We start from the raw sequence: 15,631 nt of genomic DNA, 5'->3' as shown, positions 1-15,631 counted from the left end.
GAACTTATTTAAAAGCAAGTCCAGGAAACCAGTCCCAGGTAACAAAGCCCAAATACAAGGGTGGGTCAGGTCAGGTGGAGACATCCAATCAGTAAAGCGCGCATACTGTCTCCCTAGCTACCAAGGAGTGTGGGCCCCGCCTTTTGGGCGCCAATTCTCAAGGTGATAGGCTAGTTCAAATGTCTACTATAGGGTAAACTGTAATTCAATTGGTCACTTATGTGTGACCTAGCATGACTGTGCAGCTTTCTCTGTGTGTTACAATCTCATTCGCCACCTGTGTGTGGCCAGGCCCAACCACATGGCCTTTGCTCTATAAATGTTAGTCTGTGAGGCAGGGAGGGGTCTCGCTCTCTGTAAGAGGTGTGGCCCGGGCTGGTCGGTTTGATTCTTGATGCTTAGCACGAAATAAAGCTTTGCTTGACCTTCGCTTTGTATCAGTCTCGCTCCTTTAATCACGGATCCATTATTGGGGGATCCAACATTGGGGACCCAACATTGCAAAGATAGTCAGCTTTGAAAACAGGTAGGTTTATTGTTTTTAGAGCTTCATCTGAATTTCAATTAAAGAAATTGTTCTTTGCCAGTTCTCAAGTGTAGTAGAGTAGGATGTGTAGAAGCCAGGTCCATGCTATTAAAGGAGGCAGTAGGATCCTCTTAGAAGTCCATTTATGTACCTTTCATCAGTCTAAGAGCTCACAAGCTTAGTGTAGATAAGCTACACAAATGTGCCTGTGTTGAAATAATTAATTCTACTTTTTGGTCCCCATTCCCTAGCAGTTGCTATCAATCGTAAAATTTTCATGCTTTGTAACACAATTTATTATACAATCATAACCAGGTCAAATATAAACAATAAATAACAATCAAAGTTAGGTATCTGAGACAATTTATGGATAAGGATTCTACCAGTTGTTTAAAAAACAGGCCATAAGTGATCTGAAACAAAGGGCTGGGACATTGGAGAATGAGGAAGAGGCCATTCTCTGACTTTTTCCAGAACACTATAAAAGAGCCATTGGGAGCAAATTCCTCTTTCCATTTGCTCAGTCCATTTGAGAAGAATAAAGCTCTTAGCAATGAAGCTGCAGCTGTGCTCACCCTCGGCTTAATCATTGTGTAAGGCTGAGGGTTAATTAGCTGCCATTCTTCGTTCTATTTGTTGTTCTAAGAAAGATATGCATACATCTAAGACTGGGAGTAACCAATACTTGATTTTTATTTGGAAGGTACTGGGAGGTACGGGGAAGAACTCACCCATCTTGAGTGTTGATATTTGTGGGTATGCTCAGAGCATTTTCATATTAACTGGCCTGTACAGTTCTGCCTGTTTGAAGAGTGGTCAGCAAAGACTTCATGGTTGTATGAATGCAGGACCCTGATGGCCCAGGCTGAACCATGAGACAGCTTTTAGTTTGAAGGCAGATGACAGAGGAATGAAATACATAGGGTGAGGGTCAGAGCCCAGATGATTCCCTCACAGAACAAAAGAGCCAAATCACACACCTTTTATAGATTACATCGCTGCTCATCTTAGGCAGTTAAAAAGAAATCCTTATTACGGGAAATTTCAAACATACTCAAAGGTAGACCAGTATAATGAACCCCCGCCAAGTACCCATCACTCATCATTCAACACTTATAATGGTCAATCTCATATCTTCCACATCCTTATCTACTTCTGATTTTTCTGGATTATTTTGAAGCAAATTCTAGATATCAAAGAACTCTATTTGCAAATAGTTCCATTTTTCTAAAAGGTAAGGATGTATAAAAAATTCATAATCTAATTTCCATTTTATTATGCCTAAAAATTTCTGGCAATAATTCCTTAGTATCAAATGTTCAGTTTACAAATTTCCAATTACCTCATAAAACCCATACATTTGGGGAATAATTTTTTAATGACACAGTGTCAGAATTACACTCAGAATAAAACAAGTTTCTAATACTTTAGATAGCAACAGCAGTAGAGTAGAAAAGTAGAACTGAGATAAATAATGCCAGATGACATCCAGATTTAATATACTTTTTGGAAAAAGAAGAGGAAAAAAAAAGAAGTACTTTTGAAGTACTTCTGAAAATTACTTTGTAAATAAAGCATCTGGTAAAGGAAAATTGTTGACCTGCTTGTTTTATCTCATAATTGTCAGTGTTCTCAGGATAGTTCATTTTGTATAAGGCAAAATACCCATTATTTTTGGGACTGAGGACCATAAGATAAGCATATTTTAATAAAGAGACTTCATATAAAGAATGTAATACATATCTAATAAGAGTTTAAAAAAATAACCACAAAAGAGCAAAAACAAACCTCAAAAGATAAAATCAAAAGGAACAGAGCCTAAATTTTATATATGCTTGAGAGGAGAGTATTGACAAAAATATTCCGTGAAAAATGGAAATCTGATTAGTACTTTAAATTCCAGCAATTCATGGATTAAATCATGTTCATGAAGGAGGACTAAATTCCGAGAGCCTGGAAGGTTGGTCCTGGCCTTTTGAGCTTATCATCCTCTACTTTCTGCTGCCACTCTGTTCCTCAGCCAAGCTCTGGCAGCCGGGTGATGTCTGACAAGTAAGAGTGCTCTGGCAGGCTCAATAAGCATCACTGTGAAGTGTGAACAGCCCTAGAAAGGCCAGCAGTTAGACCTACCTAGACTGCTGAACCGGGATCAGAATGATTATCACTGATGCACCCGTCCACTGGCTGGTAACTGTTGGACATTTTGCCACCTGAGAGATAATCCTTCCTAGGAAATAATGCAATAGGGACTACTAATTTAAGGTTAGGCTTCTTCCAGAGTTTAAATCCAAGAGTGTCAGTGCTGTGGTGGTGTTTTGAGATTATTCAATACTCTCTTCCCTCAACGAAATTTGACTGAGTAGGGATTTATCAGCCATTGAATCTATGGTTAGTTGGAGTCTTAAATAGTCTAGGAAATGACATCAACTAGTCCCTGACTGTTTACAAGGGGCTTGCATATGTACCTCATAGGAATGCTGTGATTTAGGTAGGGCTGATGGTTACCTCCGCGTTGTATAAGAAACTGAGTCTGAGGAAAGTTAAGAAGCCAGTACAACTCACACAACAGTGGGGCTGGTATTAAAATCTCTAACTGCTGACTGCAAATACCAGGCAGTAAGGATGTGTGGCTGCACCCTCAAACAGTTAACATTTATGAACAGACCAAAAAGTCTTAAAAGAGACAAAGGAAAATTATGAGAAAAGTATGAGAACTGATTTAAAAAACCAGTTTATGTAGGGAGAAGAGTGAGAAAACACTTTTAAAATTGGTTAAATTTATATCCTTATGCAGAGCCTACTTCAGAACTGACAGCACTCTGGTGTTAAAATAGCTGTATGTATTCAGTATAGGAAAGTTATAGGAGAATCTTATTTATTTGTATTCTATCAAACTTATATGTGTGATAATTTGAAGATAGGTTAGACTGAGGTTTAACTAAAATCTGGGCAGGGGAAATCTGCAGATTGGAAGTGACCCAGAGAAGAGTGTGAAACAAAAGAATGGACATTATGACTTGTTTAAGATAAACAACTCTTTTCAAGACTCTAAAAGTGTGAACACACATATAGATGATGTGCCAATCAGGAAACATTTTTATATGTGTTAAAGAATAAACATTTAGTCGGTTGGCATGTATTTTACAAACAATATTCTATTCTTTTATCAGATGGGCTATAACTGGTAAAACTTGAGGTTTTATCTTAGGCTTATTCTTTACTTTTTCTTTATCCTTTAGGCTTATTCTTACTATCAACAGCATTATTTTCAAAATCTATTCATTTTATTTATGTGATTTTGCTTTAGTCTAGGGTGATTTTATTTTTATTGTTTTGCAGAATGTATCTGTAATTTTCTGAGACACAGCAAAAGAAAAGTCTGATTTACTCAACAGAAATCCTTTTGATTGCTGAGAGAAGGTTTGGGTGGGATGAATATATTAAGCGGGGAAGACCTGTAAAGAGAACAGTTTCCCACATAGGAACTGATTCAGAGAGACAGGCCATTTCAGCTGACTGGGACATCAAGCAGGTCTGGCTACCACTGGGATAAGGAATGCTTGTCAGCATGGAGCTTTTTCTCTTAAGTGTGAAGCTACACCTTATTCCATGTGTAAGAAGTGAGGATGTTCATCTAGTGCTTGGAAGTGCCTAATAGTATGGTCTCAAAAGTTTCCTTCTTTTCTCCCCCTGGTTTTAGTGAGACATATTTGACTTGAACACTGCTAAGTTTAAAGGGTACGGCATGACGACCTCACATAAAAAGTCTCATGAATAAGTGACTTACTTCTCAAAATAAATTTTTCTTCTAAAATACCCCTCTAAATTTCAGCAAACCCCAGAAGTACTCTTTTGGAAGTGGGGAGGCAAATGTAATTCCATGTTCCACCATTTCCAGGAGGACCATGTGGGTTAGTCCTCATATCACACAAAGAAATGTCTTTTGATGACATTACCTCTAAAATGAAATTATACACAGTCATACAGACAAATGGGATTGAAATAGGAATAATGAGAATAGAACACAGTATTTGTCATTCAGTTTTAAATTAGTGCAGCATTATTGAACTTCACTATCTGGGATAAAAATATGAAATAATTTAAAAAACATTTTATAATGATCCTGTATAGTTACATTTTATTTTCCTTTAGGTTGAAGTATTTTTATATATCTTTACTTTAAAAAGTTTCTACTATTGAAAAATAACAAAAACACAAAATTTGAACAGATAATTTATAATTATAATACAAGCTTTATAAATTAGCCAGGAGCTTAAGAGAGACCATGATTCCCCTTTGTCATTTCTCTTGTCTAAAACGTCATGTATTTAGTGAATAGAGTTTATTCCTGAATGTGGAAGTTAGAAACTTGCGAAATATTAACACTACTAATTAAATACTCAAAGAATTTCTCATTGAAAACATCAATGAAAACTCTGTAGCTACCTTTGAACTTCTGGAGTTTTTAAAATAAATCCAAATATGTAAAAAATTGGCAGCTGGTTTGTATTCTGGTTAAAATAAACTGGTCAAAGACACATAATCACATATCTAGGACAACACAGAAAGTAAGAACTTCCAGCATTAAGCACACCAGCAAGCCACAAAGGCTTGGCCAGAGGCTCTTTTAGTTTTCCTGGGAAGTTGTATTTCCTAGTTGAGGACCATTCAGCTTTTTTGTTCTATTAGCTTGAAAGGACGCATGGTTATTAAAATGCCAACAAGGTCATGTCTGAATGGTGCTGCTTGGTTGTTATCAGATTTTAATGGCCCACATTTCTCAAATTAACATCTTCTGGTAGGCATCTAATTAAAGATTAAGCCATTCAATTTGAATTTTTATTATTATTTGGCAGTAGAATGTAACGCATTCTGTAAACGCACTTCCCAATCCAAAATGATTTTTCATTAATTTTTATCACATTATGCTTTTTCCTTCTTGGTAAATAATAGGTCTTAAAAAGACTAATGAGAAGACCCAATTTAAAAAGAAAGCAGTTACATACTATGGAAATTTAAAATCAATAATAATAATAGTAGTAGTTATAGTAATAGTAGTAGTGGTGGTGGTAGTAAATAATTCACTAAGGTCTGACATTTATGTCTTGAATAGACTTGAATTCAGTATTAGACTTAAAGTCTCTTACCAGGGTTGCAATCTGTAAGAAGTGAGCAGATGGAGAGGAGAACTTTAGAAATGGTTAGGGCTGGACTCCAGTTGTCCTTTAGGATGTCCAGACATATGACGCCCTGGCTGTTAATATTACAGTGATAGATTCTTGTTCGGAAGGTAACCTAGAAGAAAAGGTAAAGTTGTTATAAACAGACATACTTTTTATTGGACAAAATAATCCAAGGGTAGCTGGTTGAACCACATACTTAAATTCTCCTTAGGCACATGAGAAGAATCACGAAACAAAATCATTCTTTTAGAATTTGTTATTCTGGACATAGAGAACTAAACCCCAATAGCAAAATCATGTCCTTTTGCTTTTGATGGAGTCCTATCACTTAACCAATCTTCTGGGGACTGAATTTGCTCTTAGTGCAATTGTAGGAATGTTCATAAGAGAAAAACTAACTGTGATTTCCAAAAACATTTCGAAGAAACAATTTCAAAAATAAAAATTTCAAAGGCACCTTGGGAATCTAGTTGTTTTTAAGGATTTTGTATATTTTAGAGTTCAAAACAGCATAAGAATACTATAAAAGAACATAAATATTATTCATTATGGTTTAAAAACATGAGTTAGGCATGTATATAAATAATATACATAGTTTATTAAAAAAACTGTATTAGTTACAATTTATGAACCTTTTCCTCCTTAAATTCTGTATCTTGAATATAATATTAGCATAGTGTACCTCTGCCCTATGATAGCTAGATCACCACTGCACTTTGTTTAGGTGTAATTCTGAAACATGTTTATAACATTTTTAAAGAACTTCAATTCAAAAGTTAAGTCTAAATCAGTTTTAAAACTCTGTCTTATAAAAGTCTTATGTAAACAATAATAAGATCTTAATGTCATTTATTAATATCATGTACATTAGTATTTTCAAAAATTAAGTTGAAATATAAAAAAATCTTGGTGTGTTAAAGACCAATCTTCTGGTACCCTAGGTTTAAAATGGCTATGAACCAAAAAAAAAAAAAAAAAAAAAAATGCAGATCTTTGCTGTCACATCACCAGGGCATCCAGCATCCACTCAAACACCAGATTTACTTAATTTGTAAAATCAAGACTCAGAAAGGACAGACAGATCCTGTCTATGACGATTATTGAACAACACAGTGCCATTTTCATTTCATTAATACTCCTGATAGAACTGCCCTTCTGGTGTGCCTGGGTAGCTCAGTCAGTTAAGTGTCTGTCTTCAACTCAGATCATGATCCCAGTGCCCTGAGATGAAACCCCATGTCTGGCTCCCTACTCAGCGGGGAGTCTGCTTCTCCCTCTGCTCCTCCCTCTGCTCATGCTATCTCTCTAAAATAGATAAATAAAATCTTAAAAAAAAAAAAAAGATCTGCCCTTTTAGGAACATGCCAGAACTTATTGATAAGTTTAACATTCCTTCTACACAAACACATTCTAAACACCTAACAATGCTGAAGAAAATAAAGCTAACATTTAAAAAAAATGCACAGCTGAATTTGCAGAGAATCCCCGGAGGCCAGAATTGAAAACCAAAAATTACAGTATGCACATGAGCTGACAATATAGCTATCAGGGGTGGGACATAGCGAAGAGGAGTGGGGGAAAGGATAGTAGCCGGTCTTGGTAAAATGGAGGCTTGGGTTTTGATGCCTTCATGGAGAAAGGTGAAACCTTAGGGCTACATGTGGAAAGAGGCTGGAATTGAGAGCCCTTACATAGATTAGGATACTTGAGCAGCTAGTGTTTTAGTAAGCGGATGGACTTGAAAAGATAATGTCTTCTGGGAGAGATAGCAAAGATGCTTACTAGAGAAAGCCTAGGCTCGGAGGTGAAGAGAAGAATGTTTCCCCTGAATTCTAAATCCTGGGCATATATACTATGCAAACACCAACTGAAAAAGAGCTTAAATGGCTATATTACTATCAGATCAAACATATGTTTAAGGCAGAATGAATAAAGATGATTGCTGCATTATGATAAAATGAACAATTCATGAGAAAAATATAATAATTCTGAATCTGTTGTACCTAATAAGAGCCAAAAATATAAAAAGTGAAACTTAGCAGAATTATAAGGAGAAAATGACACATCTACAATCAGAGGGACATTTTGCTGCAGCAACTGAAGTCATGCAGACCAAAACATAGTAAGGATACTGAAAATAGGAACAATCAAATAAACAAAATCAAGGGATTGAACAAAGATGAAATTCCACACTCAACAAAGAATATATATTATTTTCCAAGCACATAAGAAACGGTTATAAAAAACTGATCACATGCTCTGCCACAGAGGAAGCTTAATATATTTCAAAGAATTATTAAGACCACAAAGATTCTCCATCAAGTGTTTGGGAAACTGAGAACACATTTTTCAAATAATGCTTGTATCAGAGGAAACAAAAAACAGCTACATTTATAACTGAATGATAATGAAATGTTGGATTACCAACATCAAACTTTGCCATTTGGCAAAAGTTGTCAAAAAGAAATCTATAGTTTCATATACATAAATTAGAAAGGAGGAAAGTGTTTAAGGAAGAAAAAAGAATAATAGAGTTAGTCCCATAAAAGTAGAAATAAATACATGAGCAGAAATAAAAAGTAGAAATAAATACAAGAGCAGAATTTAATGAAATAGAGAATATGTAGGAATATTAAAATTCTGCAGAGAAAACAAAGTGACTATTCCTTTAAGTACTAGATGAAAAGACAAAATATTTTTTGTGATCCAATGTAAATGATGAGTGGCTTCTATATACGATGTTTTAAAAACCTATCAGATACTGATCGGCTACTCAGAGCTAGTTAATACTCAAAATAACCCAGAGGTAAGTAGTATTACTGTACCTACTTTTAAAATAAAGAAATTGTAACTCTGTAAGGAGACAGATGCTAGCTAAACTTATGTGGTAATCATTTTGCAATACATACATATATCATATCATGATGTTGTACAACTAAAATATGCCAATTATATCTCAATAAAATGGCAGGAAAAAAAATAAATGAAGGCACAGAGGGGTTAAAGAACTGGCATATGGTTGCACAGTTGGTAAGTGGAGGAGTCAGAATCTGAACATAGCTTTGTTGACCCAAAACCTCATGTTCTCCTACTTAGCCTCAATGCCTCTGTTCTTTTTTTTTTTTTTTCAACTTTTGAGATTATTATAGATTCATACTGTGTTGTAAGAATAATACCGATGGATCATATATGTTCCTCATCCACTTTCCCCCACTAGTAACCTCCTGCAGAACTGTAATACAGTATCACAGGATACTCACCCTGAAATAGTCAGCTGCTCTTTTCCAGTTATAACCAGTTTTATACGCACTCATGTATATGTGTTTCTATGCAATTTTATCAGATGTAGATCTGTATGACCACAATCACAGCCAAGATACATAACAGTTCCTTCACAAACATCCTTTGTGCTACCATTTACCTGGTGCAGCCACCTTCCCACTTTCCCCTTTTGATTCTTGACAACCACTACTCTCTGCCTCATCTCTATGATTTTGTCATTTCAAGAATGTTACATAAATGGAATCATATATGTCATTTTTTGAAGTTTGCTCTTTCTACTTGCACATTTCCCTTCAGATCCATCTAAGTTGTTGAATTATCAAGAGTTTGTTCCTTCTTATTGCTGGGTAGTATTCCATGGTATGGGTGTTCTTTGAAGGATAAATGGATTGTTTCCAGTTTTTAGCTATCACAAATAAAGCTGCCATGAACATGTATGTGTATTTGTGTGAACACAAGTTTTCATTTCTCTGAGATAAATGCCCCAAAATGCAATTGTTGGGTTGTATCATAAGCTCCTATTTAGTTTTATAAGAAACTGCCATAATTTTTTCCAAAGCAGTTGAACTATTTCACATTCCCACCAGCAGTGATGACCCAGTTTCTCTGCATCCTTGCAGCATTTAGTGTACTATGCTTTATTTTCGCCATTCTGATTGGGTGTAGTGGTTGGTAACATATTGTGGTTTTATTTATTTATTTATTTATTTGACAGACAGAGATCACAAGTAGACAGAGAGGCAGGCAGAGAGAGAGAGAGAAGAGGAAGCAGGCTCCCTGCCGAGCAGAGAGCCCGATGCAGGGCTCCATCCCAGGACCCCGGGATCAGGACCCGAGCCAAAGGCAGAGGCTTTAACCCACTGAGCCACCCAGGTGCTCCCACATTGTGGTTTTAATTTGTATTTTCCTAATTGCTAATGATGTTGAACTTCTTTTCATGTGCTTATTTGCTATCTGGATACCCTCTTTCTTAAAAGAGGATGTTCACGTTTTTTGCCCATTTTCTAATTAGATTGTTTTTTACTGTCCACTCTCTATTTTAAGTGGCGATATTTCATTAAAAGTGAAGTATAGTTAGATAAAAAATAAAGCATGAATTTGCAAAGAATCTTGTGGGTTTTTTGGACAGAGAATGCTTTACACTTTAATTTTTTATAATACTAATTAAAGGATCTACTTTGGTGATATTTGTTAACTTTTGTCCCAAAAGGTGTTCAAAAATAAACCACAAGAATCAAACAGGTAGTTTGATTGTTCCTATACTTTAATGCTCTAGGCTCCCAGAAACAGTACTTTAAAATATTTTTTTTATTTGTGTATGCTTGACACACAATGTTACATTTCTTTCAGGTGTACAACACAGTCATTCAACATCTCTATGTTATGCTCTGGTCACCACAACTGTACCCACCATACAATACTATTACAACTGTCACACTACAACACTATTACAATATCATTGACTATATTCTCTATGCTGTACCTTTAATTCTTGTGACTTACTCATTCCGTAAGTGAAAGTCTGTATCTCCCACTCCCTTCTACCCATTTTACCTACTCCCCAACTGCTTTCCCTCTGTTAACCATCAGTTTGTTCTCTGCATTTACAGGCCTGATTCTGGTTTTTGTTTATTCATTTGGATTGTTTTTTTAGATTCCACACACAAGTGAAATCATGTGGTATTTGTCTTTCTCTGTCTGACTTACTTCACTGAACACAGTACCCTCTAGGTCCATCCACATTGTGGCAAATGGCAAGATCTCATCCTTTTTTTATGGTTAATATTCTATTGTATACATACATAACACATCTTCTTTATCCATTCATCTATTGATGGGCTCTTGGGTTGCATATATCTTCTCAAGTTAGTGTTTTCTTTTTCTTTGGGTAAATACCCAAAAGTAGTTATTAAATCATATGGTTTTTCTATTTTTAATTTTTTGAGGAACCTCCATACTGTTTTCCATATTGGCTGATGAGTAGTGATGCTGAACATCTTTCCATGTGTCTGTGGGCCATCTGTATGTCTTCTGTAGGAAAACTGTTTATTCAGGTCCTCTGTCCATATTTTAATCATATTGTCTGAGTTTTTAGTGTTGAGCTGTATAAGTGGTTGATATAGTTTGGATATTAACCCTTTATGGGATATATCATTTGCAAATATCTTCTCGCATTTAGTGAGTTGTCTTTTTGTTTCATTGATGATTTCCTTTGTTGTGCAAAAGATTTCATTTTGGTGTAGTCCCAACAGTTTGTTTTTGGTTTTGTTTCCTTTTTCTTAGGAGACATATCTAGAAAAATGCTGCTAAGGCCAATGTCAATGAAATTACTGCTTACATTCAGAATCTTCTAAGAGTTTTACGGTTTCAGGTCTCACAGTTGGGTCTTTAATACATTTTGAGTTTATTTTCCACAAATACTACCATTTGAACCAGAAAAAGTTGATGATCAGAGTTTTAAGAAGTGTCACACATCTACCTATTGTAATGTAAGCTATGACCTCTTCAGGGTTCCCTTATTATACTCCTATTTCTAGTATCACATTTGCCACAAGACCTCCTCATCAAACCATCAGTTACCCATGAAAGTATTTTCTTTCAACTGATGTCTAATGCAGTGCTGGCACATAGAAAAGGCCCATTGTTTGTTGAACAAATGCTGCCAAATCACAGGCTACTGCTCAGAGACAAGTATCTTTCTCAGGGGTTGTAACATTTTATTGTTCTTTAGGTAAAAACATTTTCCAGCCACAACTTATTGTAGACTGAAAACTGTGGAGAATAATCTGGAAAGTAAGACATATTTGTTACTACTGCCTAATAATAAAGAAAATTTAAAAAAAAATGTGGCCTGGTCAGATCAGCATAAGTGTTCCACAATTAAGGCAAAAACTTGCTAATAACAGCTCTTGAAACAGTTAGCATTCTCTTCTAGATGCTAACAACAAAAAGGGGAAATGAAAAAGAATATAATAAACTGATAAGGAATTGTCTGTAGTCCTTTTAGACTTCAGTAATACAGAAACAGAAAATGATTTTTTTTTTTTTTTAAAGAATTTTTTTTTTAAAGATTTTATTTATTTATTTATTTGTCAGAGAGGAAGAGAGAGAGAGACAGCACACAAGCAGGCAGAGAGGCAGGCAGAGGCGGAGAGAGAGAAGCAGGCTCCCTGCTGAGCAAGGAGCCCGATGCGGGACTCGATCCCAGGACCCTGGGGTCATGACCTGAGCCGAAGGCAGCGGCTTAACCCACTGAGCCACCCAGGCGTCCCAGAAAATGATGTTTTGAATATTGACAAATATCAAGGGATTTGTACACATTAGAAGATTTTTTAAAGACTGAGAAAGCTCCTTTCTCCCACCCTCATTCTGAAGAAGACTGTTCACATCTGATTCAATTTTATAGAAAAACCATCATGTTATCTTGTTTAGGGGACTGGACGGCAGTACATCCTTCATGTCACCCTTCTGACAAAAAAACAAATGATAAAAAATGACCGAAAATTCCAGTTCCATGCAGGCCTTAATATTCACTGAGTTCTGTGTATCACACAACCCACACCTGCATTTGCATTTATTGCTGTATTTGAAGCACAGCTCAATACTGATGTTTATAATGATACCTATCATTCCTCAAGGAGAGGTAAAATTATACTGAGAATACTGTTTTCAAAGGCAGGGAAGACAGCACGTTTTAGAATATTTTCCATATATTAAGGAAATTTTTTAAATGATTTGGATATAGTGATACAGAAAACTTGTTTATCCAGAGTGTCTAATTCCTAGATGACTCTGAATGAGAAGTGTTTTGATTGTTGTATAATACATAAACACACAACAGAGGCATGTAGGTGTGTATGTGTGGGGTAGACAGGATAATGCCCTATTACCCCAAAGATGTCCATATCCTAATCCCTGGAACCTGTGAATAATGTTACCCTTGCATGGTAAAAGGGACTTTGCAGGTGTGAATAAGTTAAGGCTCTTGAGGTGGGGTGATTACTCTGGGATTATATAAGTGGGCTGGATATAATCACAAGAGCTTTGTAAGAGGGAAGCAGAAAGATAGGCAGGGGATGTCAAAGAGTCAAAGCGAGGTGAGAAAGCAAGAAGCCAGAGTGAAGGGGCCATGATCTAAGCAAAAAAGTAGGCCTCAAGAAGCTGGAAATGGCAAGGAAATGAATTTCCCCTCAAGACCTCAAAAAGGAATGCAGCCTTGCTGCACCTTGATTTTAGTTTGCTGACATCCATAACTATATTCATATTGTTTTAAGCCTCTAAGTTTGTGTTAATTTGTTACAGCAGTAATAGGAGACAATACATGTATGTATATTTTCCAGCTGCGTTACTACTTTAGCTTACAAATGTAACTTAAAATGTAGCTGTGCTATTTCTATAATTCACACAATCACCTGACCTTAAAAATAATTTTAGAAAGAGTTAACAGAATTCTTTATGTTGACTATAGCATAAAACAATGCTACTAAGTAGTGAATGATCTAGGAGAAAATTCACTTTACTACTCTGAGCCCCATTTCCTGACAAAATGAGATTTAAATTAGATTATTCTCAGGACCATTCTAGTTCCAAGATCCAGGAGTTATATTATGAAAAGAATACATAGTTTTGGGAGCTCAAAGGACTTGAGCTGGAATTCTGACTTTAGATGAATCAACTTAGCCCGTTCGAGATTCAGTTTCCTCATCTTAACATGGAGAAAAATACTAGCTATACCCACAGTGGCTGTGAAGACTGAAGTACACAAGAAGTTCTAGTACCATGACTGGCACTCAGCAGAAATTCAGGCAGTGCTAGTCTCGCTTCCCCTCTTCACATCTCCTAATTTTACAAGGCTATTTCAAAACCCATGTGTTCATGTAATAATTCCCCTATCACCTGAGTTTTAAGTGTATTTTCTCTGTACCACTTCTTTGCTCTAGGGTAAGGACAACACTCCACATACAGACAAAAAGTGGTTTTCTAAAGGGAGAGAAATCATGTAGGCATGAGTATAGACAGAGAAGAAAATATTTTAATAAAGTATTTCTGCCAAACCGATGCCAGACAATTTAGGAAAATGTTTTAAAGTAAACATCTCCAAGCTGAAAAGCTGATAATGACATTAAAAATGATCATTTAAAATAATATTTCAGAAATAACCTCTATTTTGCACACAGATTCCATTTTTCAAAAAACTTTTCATCAGGAGATAAATGACACAGTGATTTTACTGAGGAAGTATGAGATCAGTGAGAAATACATTCCTCTTAAAAATACTTTTCCATGGAGACCCAGAGAGGAAATATTTGGAGCTCCTGTGCCATAAATCAGTGAATCAAGTAACAAAGGTCCAAAAATAGCAGGGTTAACATCATTCAAATGGATCTTGGCTGAAGGCTTACTATGAAACTAGTTTATCTGAACAATTTGTTAGTACACATTTTAAAAATGTCAGTACTACTAACCTTTTTGAGATTTCAAGTGCTCTTTTCTTAAAATGGACTTAAGAGCACTGCACCAGCAACTACCACATCCTAAGAAAATAAAAACTGGAATAACCCATCATAAGTGAGGAGAATTACAATTCTTAAAGAAACTCTAAAAAATACACATTAGCAAAATAAAACCAAACCCCTTCCCAAATACAAAACAAAACAAAAACAAAAAACCTGGAAATATATTTCTTCCCTCATAACTGGCAGTAAAGGAATTAAAATTGAACATTACTTAGAAACTATCGTGTGTAATGATGATGCCCACTCCGTTACATATGACTGTATAGTATGGTATGTTTAACTAGAGGATAGAGCCACTTTTAAAAAAATATTTCAAATACTATTTAAATGGTGAATGACAAAAGAACTTTCGAGTATAGAAATTTAAATTTAAAAAGTCTTTCTCAGTTCCTTTTAAGTACAGATGTAGAAAAACATGCAACTACCCCCATCTTGAGTAGTAAATCTCTTGAAGACAGGAGCATCGTACTCAACCCTCAGGGCCCTTTCTCACTGTGCAGCACCTGATTATACCCAAGCCCGGCAAGGGAAGATACTTGGTATGACTTTATTAGGGACCAATAATTAGATTCCTTCTTATCTAAGTTATAAAAATTAAATTCATATAGAAAGTTTAAGGAACATATCTATATTAAATGAGGTTCAATTTGATTCTTTTTCCAAATTTGTGTGTTCTTTTTTATTAGTGACTTATTCTCTCATTATATTTCCTATTCCATTTTTTAATCTTTTTGGAGGGAGAGGGGTAAAGGGAGAGGGAAAGAATGAATCTTTAGCAGCTCCATGCCCAGTGAGGAGCCCGATGCCGGGCTGGATCTTGGGCTGGATCTCATAACCCTGAGATTATGACCTGAGCCAAAATCGAGCCAGACACTCGATTGACTGAGCCCCCCATGTGCTCCTCCATCTTTTTCTCTTCAAAAGATTATCTCATCTCTTTTGACTTGTTCTACTGACTCAAGTTTCAGAAATGGTACTCCAGCTGATTCTCTTTTATGGTAGGATCATATCATGGAGTGCACTGCAATCTGAGTAAGAGTTCATTCTCAGTGTGTATTATTTATTTTTCTGTAGAAGTCTCATGTACCTTAGACTGTGGTGCTCTGCATTTCCTTCTTCATGGG

At 35.8% G+C, this 15,631-nt stretch overlaps 1 protein-coding gene across 1 annotated transcript in view; it reads right to left on the bottom strand.

Moving 5' to 3' along the window:
* Window positions 1–15,631, bottom strand: part of UBE2E2 (ubiquitin conjugating enzyme E2 E2) — a 370,335-nt gene that overhangs the window by 38,606 nt on the left and 316,098 nt on the right. Inside the window, exon 5 of the mRNA XM_032860953.1 lies at window positions 5,674–5,821. Within this exon, the coding sequence (XP_032716844.1) occupies window positions 5,674–5,821 (148 nt within the window). The remainder of the gene's footprint in view (window positions 1–5,673; window positions 5,822–15,631) is intronic.

This window comes from Lontra canadensis, unplaced genomic scaffold (assembly GCF_010015895.1).
Source record: "Lontra canadensis isolate GAN:19392208 unplaced genomic scaffold, GSC_riverotter_1.0 scaffold20, whole genome shotgun sequence".
Classification (NCBI taxonomy): domain Eukaryota; kingdom Metazoa; phylum Chordata; class Mammalia; order Carnivora; family Mustelidae; genus Lontra; species Lontra canadensis.
Note: the sequence above shows the minus strand (reverse complement) of the source record. Positions and strands in the feature narration are given on the sequence as shown.